This window comes from Notolepis coatsorum (assembly GCF_963971535.1).
Source record: "Notolepis coatsorum genome assembly, chromosome: 1".
In the NCBI taxonomy this organism is placed as follows: domain Eukaryota; kingdom Metazoa; phylum Chordata; class Actinopteri; order Aulopiformes; family Paralepididae; genus Notolepis; species Notolepis coatsorum.
This window is the reverse complement of record NC_140165.1, coordinates 93,023,440-93,047,077: the sequence shown is the minus strand read 5'-3', so window position 1 is coordinate 93,047,077 and position 23,638 is coordinate 93,023,440. Positions and strand designations below refer to the sequence as shown.

Genomic DNA, 23,638 nt, shown 5'->3' with positions numbered 1-23,638 from the left:
AATGCGGAAACTTTTTTGGCTATTTTTTTTGTTGATGAAAACGCATAATATGGTTTTTACCTATACATTCGGATCAGCAGTTCAGCACCTGCACTGTTGGTGGGTGAGCCTAGTAAAGGATGTCGCATTGCGTTCATCTTCAATGAATGGACCAATGCAATAGTCTACCAAAGCCCCCCCTCTCTCTATATATATCTCTCTCACACACACACACACACACACACACACACACACACTTCAGAAACAAACATAGTATCAATGAGAGCATCAATAATACACCTGAGTGATGTCTAGTAAAAAAAAAATTATTTTTTTTGGCCCCCCCCCCCCCAGTGCTGGGCCCTTGGAATCATCCTAAGCTACCCCCCCCCCCAGCTACGCCCCTGGGTGCTGGGCATTCAAGGAGGTAAAAAGGAATTAAGCTAGGGCTCTGAAAGTGTTAACACATTCGGGGCCATTGGAATCCCCCATCCTGTTCTAGCACGGCCAGGTTTTCATTACATAGTTTCACTGTGCGACACCTTGTTTGTAGAGCTAAATCTATATTTTATATTATAGCTATGGATACAATACCATGGTCATTTGACAGTAACTATCTTCCGTTCAAGATGCAAAAAAAATTAAAAATTCCATCCATACTTTCCCGTTTTTATACCGTGGTGAATATAAGTATAATTTCGGAATGATCCGGGCTAATTCCTGGGAGGCTGGTTATAGGGCGCAATGTGTATTATACTAAAACCATTGGCGTTTCGTCCATGGACGCCTGTATCAGTTCCGCAACCGTTCCTATTTCCGGGGTAGGCCTGATTGGCCCCGACAGGCACGTGACCCGCCGCGGCCACGCCCCGCGGCAGCCCCAGGACGCGGCAACGAGGCTGCTGTGGTTCACCGCCGCTTTCCACCTTCAACGCCGCCCGCAGCAGCAAATTTGCGCGAGCGCAGGATTATTTCAGTGTGTATCATGCAATCATTTAACATTTGAAAGGCATACATTGTTGTATGAAATAAAATAGTATAGAGACAGTATTTCATGTGTACCAAGTAACAGTTTAGTTTAATTTTTTTTAATTTTTTTTGGAACAAGTTACATTAACTTTTTTAAATCAATACAAGACTGAGTGGGCGGAGTCGGTGGTCATTTGGAGGCGGATCCCTGACTGGAACTTCCTGTTTGTTCTTGAAACTTCTGGAAATGTTTCTGGAAGGAGGAGAGAAGAAAAATGTCAGGGATGTTTGTGTTTCATGTTTATTTATATCTGTTCATGCATACTAGAATGTGTTTCATGTTTACTTTATTTATATCTGTTCATGCATACTAGAATGTGTTTCATGTTTACTTTATTCATATCTGTTCATGCATACTAGAATGTGTTTCCTGTTTATTTATATCTGTTCATGCATACTAGAATGTGTTTCAGGTTTGTTTGTGCATGCATACTAGAATGTGTGTTTATTTGCATCTGTGTGCATGCATACTGGAAGTTGAGTTATTGAGTGTGTGTGTGTGTGTGTGAGTGAGTGCATGTGTGTAATTGTGTATATGTATGAGGTTAACACAGTGGACTTTATTGTCCTTTCACTATGATTGTGTGTGTGTGTGTGTGTGTGTGTGTGTGTGTGTGTGTGTGTGTGTGTGTGTGTGTGTGTGTGTGTGTGTGGTGTGTGTGTGTGTGTGTGTGTGTGTTTACCTCCATATTCTGGTAATGTCCCAGGCTGCTACAGTGGAGTTTCTTGGCAGAACTTTCGTCCCCATAGAACATAGAACACAGCTGACAGAAAAACCCTGTCTTAGGAAGCACAAACTCCACACCTGAAGAGAGAGAGAGAGAGCAAGAGAGCGAGAGAGAGAGACAGAGACAGAGACAGAGACAGAGACAGAGACAGAGACAGAGACAGAGACAGAGAGAGAGAGAGAGAGAGAGAGAGAGAGAGAGAGAGAGAGAGAGAGAGAGAAGAGCAGGGTGAGAGAAAGTGAAAGTGAATCAGTGACCAATCGTTCAGTTTGTAAATGATGACATGTGTGTATTTAGGCAGCAGGCAGACAGTGAAGTGTAGTAGATGCATATTAACCCTCTCAGTACCAGGGCATTAACCCTCTCAGTACCACCGGAAACATGGCTGACATACACTTCTGGGACAAGTTAATAAAGTTATTGCAAGCTCAGAGTGAATGTGTGTGTGTGTGTATGCGTGTGTATGTATGTGTGTATGTGTGTGTCAGGGCTGTACGCTAAGCTTTTTCACTAGGGGCACACTTGCCCCTAAATGAGAAATTTAGGGGCAAAGAATATTTTTTAGGGGAAAATTTTTAAATAACTATTTTACCATTATAGTAGGGCTGGGCGATATGGCCTCTAAATGATATCGCGATATTTTTTGGCCATATCACGATACACGATATATATCGCAATATTTTGACATTTCCTCTAAAGCACTTAAAAATGCTTGATTTAACCCTTTGATGCATACAGTCACGCCAATATGATGATTATAATAAGTCCCTGCAACATATGTTTGCATTATTAAACCATGAAGATGCTTTAAAAAATAATTGAATGAATGTACTAAGAGTAGTCTACTGACACACTAATAAAAAATGTATTTACATCTAAGACCATTTATATAAAAACCTTTGGGTGCCTTTTTTTTGCACAGTACTGTGTTTTCTATCCACTTTAGCCAAACACACACACATATATATATATATATATATATATATATATATATATATATATATATATATATATATATATATATATATATATATATATACACACACACTACTGTGAGAAAATAATAAGCACACACACAAAGGGATAATGGCTTATAGCAGACTTAATGATTTTAGAATATTTCAGATAATGAAATTAAATGTTTATATCATCAACTATCCAGTTAGTATTTATACTGTCTGTAACGTTTGGCTACTTTAAATCATTGAATGTAGAGAGAGCTGTACTGTATTGTACCCATTCTGCAATCTGTTAATAAAGTTTTCAATCAATCAGAGCGAGAGAGAGAGAGAGAGAGAGGGGCGAGAACGAATGAGAGAGCCAGCCCCCCCCCCCGGGTTTTGTTCTAGTTTCGCGTTTTTGATCGTCTAAGCTGCCGTAGGTGATGACGTCACACTCGAATGTAAACAGGAAGCGTTTAACAGACGGAGATGGAAAGTGGATGATATACAGTAACAGAAACAAATAACCAATAAATATGAAGTTATGTTTAAACTTCTGTTGTCAAGCGTTGTCAATATAACTCACCCCCTTTCCTCCCGAATGGAACTAGTGTTGTGGAGTCCGCTTTGACTGGTGTCCAGGGTTAGCAGCAGCTAACGCTAGTTAGCTTAGCATAATCCTAATGGATACCGTGGATAGCAGCTAACGTTAGCCCATTGCTCGTGTCAATCAAATTGCATGTTATTAAAGGTCCGCGCTGGTCTGTCTAATGAAATTACAACCGCAACATTATGCCCTGGTTGTAGGCTAATGTTTTATCCAATTTGTATGGATTAATTTAGGAGTGAAATGCGAATGAAGGGTTGCAATCACTACTCGCAAGCTTGCCCCCAGATGATATTTTCCACTCGCACCGGCCAGATTAGGGGGCAATTTGCGACGAGATGCTCGCAGTGTACAGCCCTGTGTGTGTGTGTGTATGTGTGTGTATGTGTAGTGTATGTGTATGTGTATGTGTGTGTATGTGTGTGTGTGTGTGTATGTGTATGTGTATGTGTATGTGTGTGTGTGTGTGTATGTGTATGTGTATGTGTATGTGTATGTGTGTGTGTGTGTATGTATGTATGTGTGTGCATGTGTATGTGTGTGTATGTGTATGTGTGTATGTGTGTGTGAATGTGTGTATGTGTGTGTATGTGTGTGTGTGTGTGTCTCACCAACAGGATTGTTGGGTCTGAAGGGAGGCATCTTGAAGTCAACTGGGAAGTCTGGAAACTGAGAACGAGACCTCTTAGCATCTGAGGACGAGACCTCCTCCCTTCTCTGTTTACTAACATCTAGAGAGAGAGAGAGAGGGAGAGAACAGACAGGATGAGACATTTGAGAGTAAATGAGACAGGAGAGATAGAGAGAGAGTAAATAAGACAGGATGAGATACAGATAGACTAAATGAGACGAGAGAGATACAGAGAGTAAATAAGACAGGATGAGAGATAGAGAGAGAGAGAGTAAATAATACAGGATGAGAGATAGAGAGAGTAAATAAGACAGGATGAGAGATGGAGAGAGAGTAAATAAGACAGGATGGGAGATACTGAGAGAGAGAGAGAGAGTAAATAAGACAGGATGAGAGAAATACAGAGAGAGTAAATAAGACAGGAGAGAGAGAGAGAGAGAGAGAGTAAATAAGACAGGATGAGAGAAATACAGAGAGAGAGTAAATAAGACAGGATGAGAGAGAGAGAGAGAGAGGTGATACTTGTACAAAATACTTTCATGTGGTGGTGGTGGCTTCAAAGGCTACAACTGCTGAACTGAGACACAGCTAAGGAGTTAGCGTAGCGTTGTACTGATCTATGTACTAAGACAATTATTTTTTCAGTGAATCTCTTAGATTTTTCTCTTTTTCTGTTACCTTTTTCACTTTTCTCCCATCTCCTAATTTTGTTGTTATGCTAATTCCCTCCTGGTCCAGCTACTTCTTTTCACCCGACAGCTAGGAGCTTCACTGGGAGTGTGCGATGCCCAGCCACAACCCTGGTCCAGACTAAAACGATTGATCTTTTTCGTTTAGTTTTCATTTAAAAAAAGGTTTCCGTAAAAACGAAACCGTCTCAAGATAATAAGTGCGTGCCACAAATTTACAAAAATAAATGTCTTTCCTGTTTTTAGACGTCGCTCTTTTATTTTGAAAACCCCCGACCGGAAGTCTTATAGTGTCCCGTTGCTAGCAGCTTAACTTGTGTCGGCCGGTTCTGTGCTTTTCGAGCTAACGTAACGTCATTAGTTTCCAAAGGAGAGGAGAGAAAGACCGCGGCTCACATGCATGCAGCTCAAACTACCTGTTGGAATAAATTAATTGATTGATGTTTAACTTGTCCCTGTGTGTGTCCAGTCATTTCGACTAGCAAACGTTGTCTGTATTTAACGTTACCTCAGGATACCACTGTCTATTGTATTTAGTTGGTTAGCTATTTAGCTAATGTGGATAGCATTTTGAATAGCATCAATGCTAGCTGGCTGGCTACAGCTTTATTTACTAAATTATGGAGACTTTTTAATCGTCAAGGTAAGAGAGGATTTGTCATGATCAACTGAAGGCGTATGCTATGAAACAATATGTGCTTGGGTTTTCAGAAAAAGGCCAGCTATGTGACGCTAATCTCTAGTTAGTATCATGTATTGTATCACAGTAGCCTCCCGATCAAGCTCAATAGCTTCTGTAACAGTAATAACTCCCGGTGTTTAATAAACACTTCTAGCCAGGACATATCTGGACATATAAGACATATATGCATCAAATTGCAATGCAAAAATTTAATCTCAACATATCAATCTGTGTGGGGTTGCATTCTGTTCGGACAAACATAAAAATGATTTGTGCAAAGTTTGGGAAAGATTCGTTGAGATTTAGAGGTACCACACAGCATGTGAAATATATGAAAATTGGCCTTTTTGGGCGTTTTACTAGATAATATGACAAGGCAATTTCAAAAACGGCAAGAAATAGTTTTTGAGAACAACATTTATTAACCCTAACATTTAAGAACAAAATGTTTGATAACAACATTGAAATAGTCTTTCAAACATGTCTCAAGCATCCTAGAGTCCTAGACCTGGTCCAGCTTGCGCTTGCAGCAGCGAAGATTTGGCTGTGTTGAGCGGTCATGCTCAACTGCCTGTAGCACATTCTGCAGGTGCTCCTCGCTCCTGGCTGCTGCCACAAAGTCTGACGTCAGTTTGACGCCACGCTTGGCACAGTCATTCACAACATTGATGGCACGTACATTCACTGCACCCATCTGAAATGCTGTACTGGTAACCCAATCCTCTACATCCAGTGAAAGAAACGCGGGATCGATGTGCAGCAGGTGCATGCCGAACCAGCAGTCTGGGTTGGCGAGGTCAGCCAAGCTGGTGGTCGGCGAGAGGGTTGGAAACTTTGGCTTGCCGAAGCCAGTGCCAAAGCGGAGCTGTGGGGCTTGCATGGATATATCAGCCGGCTTGTGCTCCAATATAGCATCTGCAAGTGCGCGCCGCTCGCCAACTGGCACCTTGGTGCTGAAGAGTGCCAGGGGCAGCATCTCGCCTGACAGGTACCATAGGTGCCGCTTCAGCGCCTTAATCGCTGATGCTGCGATGCCCTCGTCAACAGACTTGTATGCGTACAGGTTGTGGTAGAGTGTAAGGTCATTCCATGCCGCATCTACGGCCGTGTCGCAGGTCAACCACCACGTTGCGTAGATGTGCGTGATGAAGTTGGCAAACGCCCGAATCTTCAGCACCTGCTGCTGCGTAGTGATGGTCCCCTGAGGAAGCAAGGCAATGTGCTGCTCCATCAAGGCCAGCTTGAGAGTGTAGAGCAGCTTAGCCATCAACCGCGCCTTGTGCAGTGCTCCCGGTCGTTGGAAGTTAACTGGAGTGTGCTCTGCACTGTCTGCACTCAGATACACAAGACATAGCTGCACGAACTCGCGATAGTCGCCTCACTTGTAGTCGAGCACTCCTGCAGCGCACACAATTAGTTCAGCACGCAACTTGCCCAGGAACGGTGTTTCGGCATCGCCAGGAATGTAGCGGGCCAATGGGCCGCTGTCCTTGTGTGGCAACAGGTTCCAGTTGTTGCGCAGACGTGTAAACAATGTAACCTCTGGCGAGCGTGACGTCTCCACCTTGAGGTCAGTGAAGATGTGGCTGAGGAGCACCTCGCCGATGTGGTGCCGGCACCCGGACCAGAGCAGTGGTCGACCCAGTGAGAGCTGGATGGCAATGCAGGCTGCCGTGAGATGGCCAGTGTTTGACGCGGTGGTGTCAAATGCCATGTTGACGACCTGATCGGTGCAGCACCAGTCCTGCAGCAGCTTGCATGTCAGCCGGGCAATGATCGTTCCACATGCCTCATCAGTCCCCTTCATGTATGCTGGCACACCAAGCAGTTTGAGCCGCTCCGCGTCTCCTATCACCACTGTCAGACGCTCCTCCAACTGGCGCACATTGTTGAGCATTGGCGTCAACTTGCTGTCCCAGTGCAAGGTGCACATGGGAGGTGGTGTCCACTGTTCTTGCTGGTCCTCACTGATGGCCTGCAACACGTGGCGGCGCGCTCGGTCTGCTGTTGCGTAGGATGTGGAGACCATTGCCGAATTGCCACCGGATTCCTCGATCAGACCTCGCGTGAAGGCAGCCTGCTGCATTGGTGTGATCTTCAACCGTGTAGCCAGTGACACAAGACTCGGCCGGCTGAGAATGTCTGATGGAATGAAGGCTGTGGTGCCAGTCTTCTTACGCTCACGGGTGGGTGTGTTCTCAGCCGGTGGAGCAGCTGTTTCATCTGTATTGCTGTCTTCATCACTTTCGCTTTCCAACACCACCGCCATGCTGGACCTCGCAGTCATCTCCTGCTGCTCCTTGGTAAAGCATGCCTGCTGCGCTGCTTCACGCTCCTGTCGCCGCTTCAACTTGGATTGCAGATTGGCATCCAATGCTCCAAATGTGGCCACTCTGTCGCCCTTCATGCTGGCCAGGAAAGCAATGTCCTCTGGATCACAGATCAGCTCCTCTGCATTTGGAGACCACAGCGGGAATGTGGCATCCAGCTTGTGCTCCATTGCGTCCACCAGTCGAGCTGTAGCCTCACTGGAGCGCCTGGCCTTTGGAATTTGCTGCAGCTTGTTGCTAGCATCGACAAGCGCTACTATTTTGACGCATGCTCGACGATCACTCACCATTGGAATATTGGCCTTTCCATAAAATGGCTGCACCTGCTCCAAAACGTCCATAGCCGCATGGAACCGTGACAAGGCTCCGGTCAAACCTGGCCGCTTGGCATGCAGTTGCGTGTCGCAGTTGTACAGCATGCACCGCAAGATCTGGCGACCACTTGGCAGTTTGGCACCAGTGATGATGGCATCTGCATTGGTTATGCTGGGGCCCAGACCAAAGACCAGGCTGCGGCTGCTCTGGCGGGAGCCTAAGGGCGGCGACGCCATCTTGTGAGAACTGGATAGCTGGAGATATAGTTGGAGAGCTGGATCATGTGGTGGGTGATGGTGGAGTTGGGGGAATTGAGTAAACTCTGATGCAGAGCCACACAGGTAAAGCTATTTATAGGCCCATCCCGCCCATCCCCCCAAAAATTGCAGGACCAGGTGCGAGATGAAACAATGTTGCAACTCACACACACACACACACACACAGACACACACAGACACTAACAGCAGGTCATGTTGGGAGAGGACAGCATGTACTGATGTACCGTTGCACATCTAAATCACCTCGTATTGCAAAAATATTTTGCATGTATTGTTTTTACATGGATGGTAACACTTTTAGCACCCATACAAATCAATACGCTGGAAATGTGTATTTTGATGCACCATATATGTATCATGTTTCTTTTTTTGTTGGCTGGGTTTTGCATGCGGATTAACACATTGTCCGCCATGCATTGTACCCATCCTTGGGCCCAGTCTGCCAGTGCTGTAACCCTATGGAGATGTTTACCTTCTTTGCAGGGCTATAACCTTTTAAATATTATCGACATTACTATGGCCCATTCAACGTTGGGTATCTATCGTTCCGGATGTGGGAATGTTATATTTTTTCATTCATACATTGTCGTGTTAATACCGTCGTGAATATAAGTATGTTTTTAAGGTTTTCTGCAGTAATTCCTAAAACGCGAGTTATAGGCCCTGACACATATGATAGATTATCGATTGGCGTTTCTTTCCTATGCACGCTATATTAAAAAATTCAAATGTATATGATCGGTATACATTATGCTTCATCATGCGTGAAGGAAAGGGGGGGGGCGTTTATAAATCCTTGATCGTGAGTAGCGACTTTTTTTTACTATGGGTTGATACGTTGATCAGATGGATTGCCGTGAAATTTATAAACAATCGGGCTGAAAATAACGTTAAATTCCTCTTACCGTTCGCCGATGAGACTGGAGGAAAAATATTCCAATTATTTGACGTCGATCTGCTAGATCAATTTCCCGTTTGTATGACGCAATAAACGCCGAAATCATATTGATTATTGCGTTTCGAAATCGATCCCAATGCACTCAAGTGTGTATCTAGATCCATGCTACAAGATATTACTGCCGGAGGAATTTCCTCGATGAACCGAGCGCCACTTCCGGTTTGGCTTGGAGTGTAACTCACCCGACATCCACCAGGCGGCGGTATTGAGGCGTTGCAGACAGACAGGGTCCAGCTGCAGCAGCGGAGGGAGGCTCGATGAATTATGAATGCCATGGCGAAAAAATTCAATATTGATCCCAAAAACGAGTTTATTCGTTGTTGGTGCACAACGCATGGCGGGCAATAAAGAGTATACTCGTTTTTGGGAGACAACGTTTTTTTTTTAATCCACTTTTTCTCCCATTTTCTATATTTTCTCCCATCCCAATTTCGTATCATCCAATTCAACCCTCCCCTGTCACGAACGCTGTTTCTTGCCTCCCACAAGCCGGCTGCAATGTGGACTAAGTCATACATAGCACAAGTCCCCTCCGGTACTTGAGGTAACAGCAGTCGCATCTTTTCACCTGCGCAGCTCGATCTCTCAGTGGCGAGGAGTAACGCGTGGGAGGCTCACGCTGCCCCCGACACTTCCTGATTCTACTGCGCAGGCGCACCAACCGACCTGTAGGAGTCGCTGTCCACAACGCCCGATCCCCACCCATCAGTTTCCCACCCCCTAATACGGCCAATGTGTATTAGTACGGACGACCAGCTAAACTGAAAGCAAATGTGGAGCGCTGGGCTCGAACAGGCAAGCCCAGCGGTTTTTGGCAGACAAAGTTAAGGGATATGTCAATCTGTAACACGACACAACTACTCTGTACATGCCATTGTTGTTGTGATGTTTTCACACGCGGGGTAAGGGAGAGGTGGGCTATCGCGGCATGGGTTCAGGAGAAGACGCGTATCGCTTGTAAAGATGGTGACGCAATGGGGGGCGTCTTCAGAATTGCGCACTCTGGGAGCTGGTATCAGAAAGTACCGTCTTCAGGCTGCCAGAACGCAGTTCCGTGTGGCAGAAAGGTGCAAGCGATCAAATACTTTGCCTAAAACGACCAAAATCGTTTTATTCTGGACATGGCCTTAGTTACAACCACATTATGGTTCCTAAGCAGGGATGATTGATTGATTGATTGAAAACCTTAAACACTTTAACTGCCACACACGAGATATCTCGGGTTTATTTTTATGTGGTTGAAAGCCACTCACGAGATTTCTCTGATTTTTTTTTTTTAGCGATCTGAAATCATATTGCATCACGCGAGCCTACCCGAGTATACACGAGCACCACCGGAGATCATATGTGGAAAAAAGCGCCCCTTATCGTCTTTCAGATGACATAAGGGATTTTGGAATGGACTCAATGAAAATGGATGGGGGAAAAAATCCGGTACTCCACATTTTCCAGTCCACTGATCCAGCCGGGGTTACCACAGCTCATTCTGGAGCCTCTGAGCCCCGCTGATCATGGAGTTCTACTGTATCGCGTTGGATCTATACACTTATCGATTTTTTCGAATGGTGATCAGGAATTGGAATATACCAGTTGGATACCATCTGATGTCAGGTAAGGACTCTATGTTATCAGTGTTAGGATAATCAGACTACTTTTGATGAAGTTATAAGCTGTTTTGTGAAATGGGCTCTTTCGGTTTCACTGTAAAAGTCAGAGAGGAAATCAACGCAGCGATTATCCGTGCGCGGCCCGAATGTGCTTGCTGTACATTGGAGGTGGTTGGGTGGGGGGGCTGTACATTGGAGGTGGTTGGGTGGGTGGGTGGGGGGGGGCAGTTTCGAATTGCAGTCTCCCGTAGGTGTTCTTTGAGAGTGGTTTTGAAAGTGGGTAGTGATTCACATTCCTTTACAGCTTTGGGTAGGGCGTTCCACATTGATGTGGCATAATTGCGAAACGTGTTTAGTCCATTGTTTGAGCCGAATCTGGGTTTAACATGATTTGTGGAGCTCCCTCTGGTGTTGTGATCGTGGTATTCACTGACCTTTGGGAAGTATTGTATCTTGTAGACCAGGCCCATTGCAAGTTGCTGTACTCTGTCGTCTACTCTAAGCCATCCTAGGTTGTCAAAGTGGGCAGGGGTGAGGTGGGTTCTAGGAGTAAGGTCAAGCAGTAGTCTGACCAGTTTGTTTTGAGATGTTTGTCATTTTGTTTTTAGTGCCTTTGAGGTGCTTTGGTACCATGAGGTGCAAGCATAGTCGTAGTACCCTTGAATGAGTGCTCCTGCCAGATTCTTCAGGGTATTCTTGTTTACCAGAGAGGAGATCCGGTACAAGAATCGAGTTCGTTGGTTGACTTTTTTTATTACATTGGATGCCATTTTGTCACAGGAAAGATTAGCCTCTAGGATGGAACCCAGGTAGGTAATTTCATCTTTCCTTGTGACAATATTGTCACCCACTGTAACTGAGAAGCCGTCGGTCTTGCTGAGTTTGTTATTTGAACCGAAGAGAATGGACTCTGTTTTGCCCATGTGTAATGATAGTTTGTTATCAGCGAGCCATATGCAGATTCTGCCTAGTTCCGAGCTGAGGGTTTTTTCAACCTGTAACTTGTTCTTGTCAGAGCCCACTGTGATCAGGGATGTGATACGTGTAGTATTTCCAATGGTCACTGTTTGGCGGAACAAGATGGCTGCTCTGGCCAGAAATCACATCACTCTCAGACTGCCGACTTAACACATCCAGTGCCACGCCTCTTACTCATCATTAACCCCTCATGCCACCTATTAACCCCATGTAAACGGTCTAGTGCTGTCAATCGATTAAAATATTTAACTCTATTAATCGCATGATTGTCCATAGTTAACTCGCGATTAATCCCAAATTAATCGATTTTCTTTTTATACCTTAAACGGATATTTTTCAAGTTCCAAGTTTTAATACTCTTATCAACATGCGAGTCAACAAATGCTTGCTTTATGCAGCCATTTAACACAAAAGGATGACCCTCATGCATTGCAAATTTGCATCAAATTCAAAACAGAGTGATGCACAAAATAACTTAAAAGAAAATAATAATTTAATACAATGAATAAAGTGTGCATGAAATAATAGGGGAAAGAAAACGTTAGGAACTTGTTACATTCACCCACACAAGGGCTGATTAATCACACACCCCCCTCTCTCTCTCTCACACACTCTCCCAGCTCTCTTTCCCCTTCCTCATCTCTCTCACCCCCCTCTCTCTCTATATCTCACACACACACACACACACACACACACACACACACACACACACACACACACACACACACACACACACACACACACACACACACACACACACACACACACACACACACACACACACACACACACACACACACTTCAGAAACAAACATAGTATCAATGAGAGCATCAATAATACACCTGAGTGAAGTCTAAAAAAAAAAGGAAAAAAAAGGTTAATTTTTTTAGTTAATTAATCTTGAGTTAAAAAAATAGTGGCGTTAATAGAATCGGGCGATAGCGCGTTAATATCGCGTTAACTTTGACAGCCTTAAAACGGTCACCTTGTTTGTAGAGCTATAACCATATTCTATATTATAGCTATGGATACAGTACTATAGTCATTTGACACTGGGTTTCTTCCGGTCAAGATGCAAAAAAGAAATAATTTTTCCATCCATACGTTCCCGTGTTATACCGTGGTGAATATAAGTATGGTTTTAGGGCGGTCTATTGTAATACATGAAATGCTGAGTAATAGCCCTACACGTCGATTACATTGTGGACTCTAGCGTTCCACGCCTGAACCCGCTATTGTTCCGGATTTAAGTCCACATTATCGGTATTATGTTGCATCATAAACGCATGAAAGGGGAGGGGGGGGGGTCGTTTCTGATTATTCGAGTGTCGGTAATGGCATTCGCATTGAACACTAGACACGGTTACCAGCGCGATCGCTATGAAGGCATTGCAGGATCAGGCTAGAATTTACGTCAAATCGCTCTTACCTTTGGCCAAAAGTAATCCAAAAATAATATTCCAATTACTTGATCGCCATCTGGTAGATCCAATCCACCATTTGATCGACGTTATAAACGACCATAACATACACAGGGATTAAAGCAAAAAAAATCTCCTAACTGAACTTTTTTTCAGGCCAAGTCATATTCTTATTTTAACCTCCACTGTATTTTTTTTTTAATAGCGTTAGCGTTTTAAGGGAGCCTACTTGTAGAGCCTACTGTCCTGACTGTGACTATAGACCCTACTGTTGTGGTTGTTGTGCCAGGCAGGGAGGCTGTGTGCTGGAGAGCGTGAATGCAAGTCTTGTGGCTAGCTTCTGATTGATGGCGAGCTAGCACCCTTTTCCCATTACTTTGAACAATGAACTAAAAAGCTCGTTATCATACAAACAAGGGACTAAACACGTTTCACAATTATGCCACAACAATGTGGAACGCCCTACCCACAGCCGTAATACAATTTGAATCCTCAGTGTTTCCCACAGGATTTAGTGAGACTGTGGTGGTGTGTGAACCCCCTTTCTTTTTAGTTTTAAAGTTAAAGGGGAACTATTTTACTATTTCTTTCACTATTTGGGCACTTTCACACAATTCCTGTGAGTCTATGGAACATCTCTGTACGTTTTTTTTTTTTTTAAATGCATTCTTTTGTATTTCTAATCAAGTACTCAAAAACAGCATTTTTCTACCTCAAGATCTTAAGCTGTTTTGAGGCTGGGCTCCAACCACTGTGTGGCCTGGTGGCAACTGCCACATTATTATGCAGCCGAGAAACCTCTGACATCACAGATATGCACATTTTCAGATGACTCAGTTCAGTGAGGGTGAATATTGTGAGAGGAGAATTGGAAGAATGCGCCAATATGAGAATTAGAGACATAGATCCTATTAATATAAGTCCACATAGCTAGGAAACAATGCTAAAAACTGAAAAAGGCCATTTATAAGATAGTTCCCATTTAAATGCATCAATCTGGTGCACTTTGAGAGCAAAATGAAGAGGCTAGATCTATGATGAACTTTTTGTGCTCAAAACACAAAATCGACTAGACACTACTAGAGCATACATTTGAGCCATCAAAGAAATTAAGCAAAAGTGGTTACCTGTGTTGAACTAGTTTATTTTTTAGAAAATAAAAAAATAGACTGGATTACTATTACGACTACTACCACTGCCAATACTACTGATACATCCCTATCGGCAAACTTTATATTAAAAAAAAAAAAAAAAATCTTTTTTTAAATATAAATCAAAATATTATATAAATATAATCAAATTGACGGAAAACCGTCTCAAGACGGAACGCTTTAATGCCTGCATACGGATCAAGCATAATTGTCGGGCTTCGATGTAACCGGCTGAACTGTGTCCTTCGCAGAGAACAAGAAATTAAATCTGAGACCTGGGGTCATTCCACAGCTAAGGATATACAATGTTAGAAATGTAGCTCGATACCACCGCCTGGTAGGATGCGGCTGGTACTGCACCTTCGGGTTCCCACTATGCATTTTTCAGCCAACACACAGCACCCTGAGAATGAATAGGCCACGCCCCTTCCGGGAAGTGCATCTGGCCTTGCCGTCCATTAACCCCATGTAAACGCTCACCTTGTTTGTAGAGCTAAACCTATATATTATATTATAGTTATGGATCTAATAACACCGTCGATTTTCAGTGAGTTGCTTCTGGTTAACATGCAATAAAACAGATCATTTTTTCATCCGTACATTTCTGTTTTATACCGTTTTGAATATGAATATAGTTTGGGTGCTTCTGAGTAATTCCAGGAAAAAGACGCGAAAATAGCGTTTTAGTGGAATCCACTTATCACGTTGTAATTTTTCACCTGATTATCGAATCTTCCTGAAATCAACGCTAGATTATCATTATTATATCTCCTCGTGCACCCAACGATGAACAGCCTCACACAGCACACACAGACAGACAGCTTCAATCGCGGGAGAAAATAATATCAGATCAACGCAAGATTGGATATATAGAGTCCTTACCTGGTCTCTGATGTAATGCAAAAAAAAGAATCCAATTATCTGATCGCCATTCCAGTTATCCACAGCGATCCTGTCTCCGACGTTATTGGGCATTGCACATGAACGGGCGGGCGGGGTCAATTGTCCAAGCCATCCCTACAAGCACGTGTTTTGCCGGAGTGTTTAGGACCCGCCCCCACGCCGCAGCTCGGTAGAGAAAAGAAACTACATTGTTTCTTTTTTATTTTTTTTATCTTTTTCCCGCCTTCTTTTTTCGTTTTTCTCACATCCCAATGTTAGTCGTTATGCCAATTCCAAATCCCCTTCCTGGTCGTTATGCACTCTACCCCCTACCGTCGGTCTGGGAGGGCGGAGACTATCACATGCTTCCTCCGACACATGTGTAGCCAGCCCACCGCTTCTTTTCACCTGGCAGCGCGGACTCTCACTGGGAGAGTGTAAATGTGTGGAAGGTCACACTACCTCTCCCAGATCCTTCCCTTGCTGTGCAGGTGCCACGACCGAACTGTAGGAGTCGCTGTTTACAATGACCAGGACCCACCCACGCCGGCTTCCCACCCGCTAACACTGCCAATTGTGTTAGTATGGACGGTCGGCCAAGCCGGAGGCACCACAGCCGGATTGTGTGTATCACTTCCGCAACGGATTTAGTCGGAATTCGGTTTCCGGGTTCCTCTGATTGGCCACTGACCCCACGTGACCCTACCCTATTACACGCCCCCTTATCGACGCGCGTTATGCGACGCTCTACAGCTCTTTCGCTGACTTCCTGACTTCCTCGCAGAACAGCTGTTTCCGTATTTATAATATTGGAAACGCCGCGCTGTGAGCGCTGTGAAGCACCTCTGTATTAAATGCCGACAGCACCTCTGTATTAAATGCAGACTCATCAATCAATAACAACATTAACGATAACGTTAACACTTTGGGTGCCATGGGTTAAATTCATGATATACCATACTGTAGATAGCCAGCTCTATTTGTCTATGGAGAAGTACCCCTTCTTTGCATGGCTATAACTTTTTAAATTCTATTGCTACATTGCCATTATTAGGGCCCATTCAAAGTCCTATATGTATTGTTCATTGTGTAGCAACGTTAAACTTTTTCATTCACATATTCATACTAAAGTATGGTCTAATGTATAAGTATGTTTTCATCTCTTTCTGCAGCTTTCTCCAGAACGTGATATATAGGCCCAAATGCATTATATTGATGATGCAATACAGTTTTATGGCAATCGGCGCGATATAAAAAATTCCAACTAGACGTACTTCTAGAAGTTACTACACGTCATCTGATGTTGACCGGATGGGCGAGGGGGCGTTTATAATTTTGTGGGCACCGTTATACCAATCATCTAATGTGGGTCAAATGTTGATCATAGCAGTTAGTATCGAAGACGGTAATTTTACACGCTAAAACTCACCCCAATCTCCTCGCGCCATTGGGCGATCAGCGTAGAGTAGACATTTTACCATTATGGGATGTCGATTTACCCGGTCCATTTCCAGGTTGTATAATGGTATATACGTCCAAATCATGTTGTTTATCGAGTTATTGGCAATGGATCGCTATATATTGTGACGAGCCAGAGTGCCGGGAGCCAAACCGAGTGCCCGGAATTAATATGGCCGACCAGCACAACCTCCACAGCACGTCCTGTTTGGCGATTGCGCCGATCGGCCACCAGATGGCGCTCCTGAACCGCCAGAGAGCTCAGTGGGTCCTCCTGGTGGATCTCAGGCCAGCGGAGGGGAAATATGAATCCGATCACAGATTTTTGAAATATTGATATTAAAGACGCTGTAAAGCGTCCTTCGGCAACTTGAGCATGGCCGGGAATGACGCTGGAAAGCGTTTTCCGGCACCCAAAGTGTTAACGTTAGCATTAGGCATGTTACCAGTCTCGCGTCTATCTGCTAACGTTAGCATTAGGTAATAACCGGTTTAAAATGGATGGTGACTGATTACCTCACGTTGTGTCTATTCTGCTAGCATTAACGTTACTAGTACAAACAATCAAACCAAAACATTGACATCTAACTTATCTTTAGATATTTACTCAACCTCTAATGTCTAACTATGAATGAACACAACACTCTAACTTAACATCTTTAGCTAATAAAGTACTCAACCTCTACTGTCTTTAACTATGAACAAACACAGGCTCACAGCGCGGCGTTTCCAATATTATAAATACGGAAACAGCTGTTCTGCGAGGAAGTCAGGAAGTCAGCGAAAGAGCTGTAGAGCGGCGCATAACGCGCGTCGATAAGGGGGCGTGTAATAGGGTAGGGTCACGTGGGGTCAGTGGCCAATCAGAGGAACCCGGAAACCGAATTCCGACTAAATCCGTTGCGGAAGTGATACACGCAGCCGGATTCGATACTACATCGTTTCTAATGGAGTGCAATAGGGGCCGAAGGCGTTAAAGGGCGATATAAGACCATCTGCCAGCTCAGACACATTCAGTACAGCATGCACAAGGTGCCCCGCTGAATTATGAATGGCAATAGCAAATAAAAGAAATACCGTGAGAAAAACGTAGATCTACGTTTCCGGCACTCAACCATCGGGCGACAGAAACGTAGTTCTACGTTAAGACTTTGAGCGCCACGCCTGGTTTTCCGTTTTACCGGCTGAATGCCACCATCGGCGCCAATGTTAACGTTAATATCGCCTAATCTATGTTTTAAATTATGGCTATGTGTCTAATCTGCCCATCGCATTATCAAAGACTATTTTCCAGTCAGTGCTGTGAAGGCAGATTGTTTTTTTTATCGCGTCGTTTCCGTTTCAGAGCAGTTAGAAAAGCCCCCGTTTTGATATAAAAAAACAGCTCATTCTGGAGCATTCTATGAAAATCGGCTTTTAGTGGAATATTCCACAACGTTGATATTCGTCTGCCTTTTTATGAATAGTTTTCAAATAAACGCTAGATGATCAATATTATACGTGCACGCAAGCACATTACGGCCGCGCACTGATAATCGCTCCGTTGATTTCCTCACAGACTTTTACAGTGAAACTGAAAGAGGACATTTCACAAAACAGCTTATAACTTCATCAAACTTACTCTGATTATCCTAACACTGATAACATAGAGTCCTTACCTGACATCAGATGGTATCCAACTGGTATATTCCAATTCCTGATCACCATTCGAAAAAATCGATACGTGTATGGATCCAACGCGATACTGTAGATCTCCATGATCAACAGGGATCTGAGGTTCCAGAATGAACTGTGGTAACCCCGGCTGGATCAGTGAACTGGAAAATGTGGAGTACCGGATTTTTTTCCCCATTCATTTTCATTGAGTCCATTCCAAAATCACTTATGTCATCTGGGAGACGACAGGGGGCGCTTTTTTCCACAGTGATCGCCGGCGCCCCTCGGCTATACTCGGGTAGGCTCGGGTGATGCAATAATTTTTCAGATCCCAAAAGAAAAAAAAGATAAAATCCGAGAAATCTCGTGAGTGGCTAGCAACCACCTATAAAAAAACCAGAGAAATCTCGTGAGTGGCACGGAAAGTGTTAACGGCACCCAAAAAAAACGACCCAGAAACGAGAATCTTCGTTTATGGCACTGAACCGTTGGGGAAAATAAACGAGAATCTTCGTTTTTGGCAACCAAAGGGTTAATGTTAGCAGCCCAAAAAACACAAATTCCCTCTTTTAATCCTCTCTCCCACTGTGTTCTGTTGTCATGGCGTATTTCAGAGCAAATTCACATCGGTAGAGTCTGCACCGGTCATCTGGACTGCGGTCTGTTGTACGTTCCTGCCCCGGTCCCAATGTGAGGACCAATATATGGCGAAAGAGTATGCAGGGAACATTGATCTGTTAATTTAACTAGGATCATGAAGAGCCGATAAGAGAAGGTTTCATGTTCTAGTATTGAGACACTGTAATGCCTGATTGAGATCTTTTTATGTCATGGAGGCCTCAGCTTGCATTTCTAATGGCAGGCATAACGCCTGGCGGAGATTTGCACTCCACTGGTTTCCATTTTTAATTAGCACAATAAAGAAAACTACGTTTAAAGAGAAAATGACACTTGTATCATGTATTGAATCTCTCTCTACCTTTGAGAGCAGCTCTAGCCTGGTCTTCTGTCTCCATCCCTCCATCCGAGGTCTGGTTCTCAGGGGGCTGAGGCTGCTGGTCCTGCCCAGTAGAGGAGGCATCGATGCTGGGTCGGTTCTCTCCCACCTCAGCCTCTTTGATCTGTTTTTCTGTGAGAGGGGCTTGTTGTTTTGTGGGAGGGGCTTGTTGTTTTATGGGAGGGGCTTGTTTTGTGGGAGGCTCCTCCTTTTCCTCTTTCTCTTCCTTCATGGTCCCACGTTTTCCTCTAGTCGACTGCCTCACTGATGAAGAATGGAAAGAGGAAGGAAGAGAGGAAGAATAAATGTACACCAAGGGTTTAGGTTGTCGGGATGACTGCATGTGTGTGTGTGTGTATGTGTGTTACCAGCAGTGTTGGGCAAGTTACTTTTAAAAAGTAACTAGTTACAGTTACTAGTTACGTCTTCCAAAAAGTAACTAAATTACCTACTCAGTTACAAATGATAAAAGTAACTAGTTACTTCAGAAAGTAACTATTGCGTTACTTTCAAGTAATTGTTTTACATAAACAACATACACAAATCTAAACTATTTTAATGTTGCTGTGGGACAAAGTGAGATTAGCCTCCAATCAAATGCCATGTATGTAGATATTATAATTACTATGTTTATATAGTGGATCATACAAATACAAACACAATAGATGTTTTGGAACTTTTGATATGTATTGCCCCTCAACAGGCCACAACTGGGCAACATTAAATTATGCTTGTTAACCCTTTGAGTGCCCACGACGACAATTATCGTTAATTTTTTTTATTAGCGATCTGAAGGATATTTCATCAACCGAGTCTCCCGTTGGTACACCAGCCCCGTCAGCAGCTCAGATTGGAAAAAAGCACCCCCTATCGTCTATCCCTGTGTAACTGCAGGTCAGTCGCTTAGACATGTAGAGGTGGAGCCAACTCGCTCCTTGTGCTGGCAAGTCGTCTGATGAACATGGAAGTGATCGCGGGACGGAAATCAGCCTGGAATATGTATTTACAGCAGCCAATAATCAATCAATATGCGTGATCGATATTTGGAATGGCGATCAGGAATTGGAATAATCTTTTTGGATAACATCTGATCTCAGGTAAGGAATCTATTTGACCAGTCTTAGGATAATCAGACCTGTTTTCACGGAGATTTCAGCATTTGCCACATGTGTGATGTGGCTGTTTGGCTGTGATCGCTGATGAGGAAATAAGAGAATCGATTTTTCAGATCGCCTCTATAGCGTGTATACGTACACATATACTATCGATAATCTAGCGTTTATTTGAAAACCATTTATAAATAGGCAGAAAAATTACAACGTTTTTGTGTATTCTAGAATATTCCAGTAAATGTATTTTATCACAGAATCTTTATATTTTCCTTGAAAACTAGGGCTTTTCAAAATGCTATAAAACAAAAATGAACCGATAAAAAAACAATCCGTTTCACCAATGTTGACTGCAAACAAGTCATTGATAAGCGACGGGCAGATTAGACACATAGCCATAATTTAAAACATAGATTAGGCGTTTTTAACACTAACATTGAAGTGGATGATGGCATTCAACGGGGTAAATCAACGTTAATCAAGGGCACTGAAAGTGTTAAGCACTATACCAAAAATAAATAACAAATATATACTGACTGATTGAACATTTTAATTAACAGATTGCAGAATGGGTACAGCAGTACGGCTCAATACACACAATTGTTAAGGGGATGCAGACCAGAGAAAGACTTTCGTCTTGTTTACATCAGGGTCCCCCATTTTCAATTCATGACATTTATGACATACACAACATAAGAATCTAATCATCTAAACTAATCTAATCATGACATTTAATACATGCATGACATACAGATATGTATATCTCTGAGTCTGAGCACCTGAAGACTGTGCTATTAAACCAGGAAGTGCAGCACTATGTTGATAAGGCTGTAGCCTCCACTACTGCAGTGCCCCGCGCTGCAACACAACTAACAGAAGAGTGAACAAAAAACGCTCGTTGACTGCTCGCTTGTGTTGTTCGTTGGATTCGTTTTGGATTATTTGGGCGCCAAACCAACTATCAAAACGTACACGGACCGCGGTCTCACGTTGACTGAGTCGCTTATGTTGTGTCGCTATGTGTCAGACTCTGGAGGCACCCGCCCACCTCTACCTCTGATTGGCTTACCATGACATTTGACCCAACCTCACGCACTGCCCACTAACCAAGGAAGGACAGAATGTCTCTCGGCGCAGAGATCTGTCTGATATAAAATTAAAAGTGTTTCTCAACTGGTGGGTCGCGGATGTGTGTGTAAAAGAAGATTTTTTTTTGCACTACCTATCTTTGTGAAAGTGGCTTCTCAGCTCTGGTCCAGCTGAAGACAACACAGAGGAACAGATTGAACATTGAGCATGACCTCAGAGTTGCTTTGTCTACCATCACCCCAGACTTTGAGACTCTTGTCAGTAGCAAACAACATCCCCAGTTATCCCATTAGTTCACTGGGATGTTAACACTTTGATTGCCTAAGGCTAAATTCATGATATACCATAGGTTGCCAGCTCTATTTGTCTATGGAGAAATTCCCCTTCTTTGCAGGGCTATAACTTTTTAAATTCTATTGCTACATTGCCATTATTAGGGCCCATTCAAAGTCCTATATGTATTGTTCATTGTGTAGCAACGTTAAACTTTTTCATTCACATATTCATAGTAAAGTATGGTCTAATGTATAAGTATGTTTTCATCTCTTTCTGCAGCTTTCTCCAGAACGTGATATATAGCCCCAAATGCATTATATTGATGATGAAATACAGTTTGATGGCAATCAGCGCGATATAAAAAATTCCAACTAGACGTACTTCTAGAAGTTACTACACGTCATCTGATGTTGACCGGATGGGCTAGGGGGCGTTTATAATTCCGTGGGCAGCGTTATACCAATCATCTAATGTGGGTCAAATGTTGATAATAGCAGTTAGTATCGAAGACGGTAACGTTACACGCTAAAACTCACCCCAGTCTCCGCGCGCCGTTGGGCGATCATCGTAGAGTAGAAATTTTCATTATGGGATGGCGATTTACCCGGTCCATCTCCAGCTTGTATAATGGTATATACGTCCAAATCATGTTGTTTATCGAGTTATTGGCAATCGATCGCTGTGTATTGTGACAAGCTAGAATGCCGGGACCTATAGCGAGTGCCCGGAAGTAACACGGCCGTCCAGCAAAACCTCTATGGCGCTTCCTGTTAAGCGATTGCGCCGATCGGCCACCAGATGGCGCTCCTGAACCGCCAGAGAGCTCAGTGGGTCCTCCTGGTGGATCTCAGGCCAGCGGAGAGGAAATATGAATCCGATTCCAGATTTTTGAAATATTGATATTAAAGACGCTGTAAAGCGTCTTCGGCACCTTGAGCATGGCTGGGAATGACGCTTTAACACGGCTCCTGGCAGCCAAAGTGTTAAGCTAAGAAGTCTGCTAAGAAGCATATATTATTTATTATTATTATTATTTTATTTCATTGTGTTTTTAGCCCTAGTTGCACTTTTTTTGCAATCCCAGTTATCCCATTAGTTCCCCCAAACTTACTGTAGGTCTGTTATGTTAAGCTAAGAAGTCTGCTAAGAAGCATAATTATTTATTATTATTTTATTTCATTGGGTTTTTATTAGGGATGTCCGATATTATCGGCCTACCGATATTATCGGCCGATATCGGCATTAAAATGTGATATCGGAAAATATCGGTATCGGTTTTCAAATTTTAATTTAATTTTTTTTTACATTTCTATAGAAATGATGTCCGATATTATCGGCCGATATCATCGGCATTAAAATGTGATATCGGTTGATATCGGTATCGGAAATTAAGAGTTGGACAATATCGGTATAGGTAAAAAAGCCAATATCGAGCATCCCTAGTTTTTATCCCTAGTTGCACTTTTGTTGCAACCCCAGTTATCCCATTAGTTCCCCCAAACTTAGGTCTGTTATGTTAAGCTAAGAAATCTGCTAAGAAGCATATTATTTATTATTATTTTATTTCATTGGGTTTTTAGCCCTAGTTGCACTTTTGTTGCACTTTTTTGTGTTTATTTCATGTTGTTAACAGTGCATGAAAGATTGCGTATTACTGCAACATTATTTTTTTTGAAATAAATCATAGTGGTTCAAAAATTGGGGTCGCGACTTAATGACTAAGGAAAATGTTGGGTCCTGAGGCTAGACCCGTTGAGAACCACGGTTAGATTACTCGTTACTGAAAAAACTAACGCTGTTAGTAACGGCGTTATTTATACTATAGCGCCGTTACTCCCATCACTGG

The 23,638-nt window shown here is 43.3% G+C and overlaps 1 protein-coding gene across 1 annotated transcript in view; it reads right to left on the bottom strand.

The window, feature by feature from the left end:
* Positions 1-1,079: 1,079 nt before the first annotated feature.
* LOC311245121 (uncharacterized protein) overlaps positions 1,080-23,638 on the bottom strand; it is a 226,948-nt gene continuing 204,389 nt past the window's right edge. The window contains exons 37-40 of the mRNA XM_084334913.1: positions 19,301-19,582; positions 3,896-4,015; positions 1,692-1,813; positions 1,080-1,201 (exon numbers count right to left, since the gene is read on the bottom strand). Of these exons, the coding sequence (XP_084191039.1) occupies positions 1,139-1,201; positions 1,692-1,813; positions 3,896-4,015; positions 19,301-19,582 (587 nt within the window). The 3' untranslated portion in view covers positions 1,080-1,138. The remainder of the gene's footprint in view (positions 1,202-1,691; positions 1,814-3,895; positions 4,016-19,300; positions 19,583-23,638) is intronic.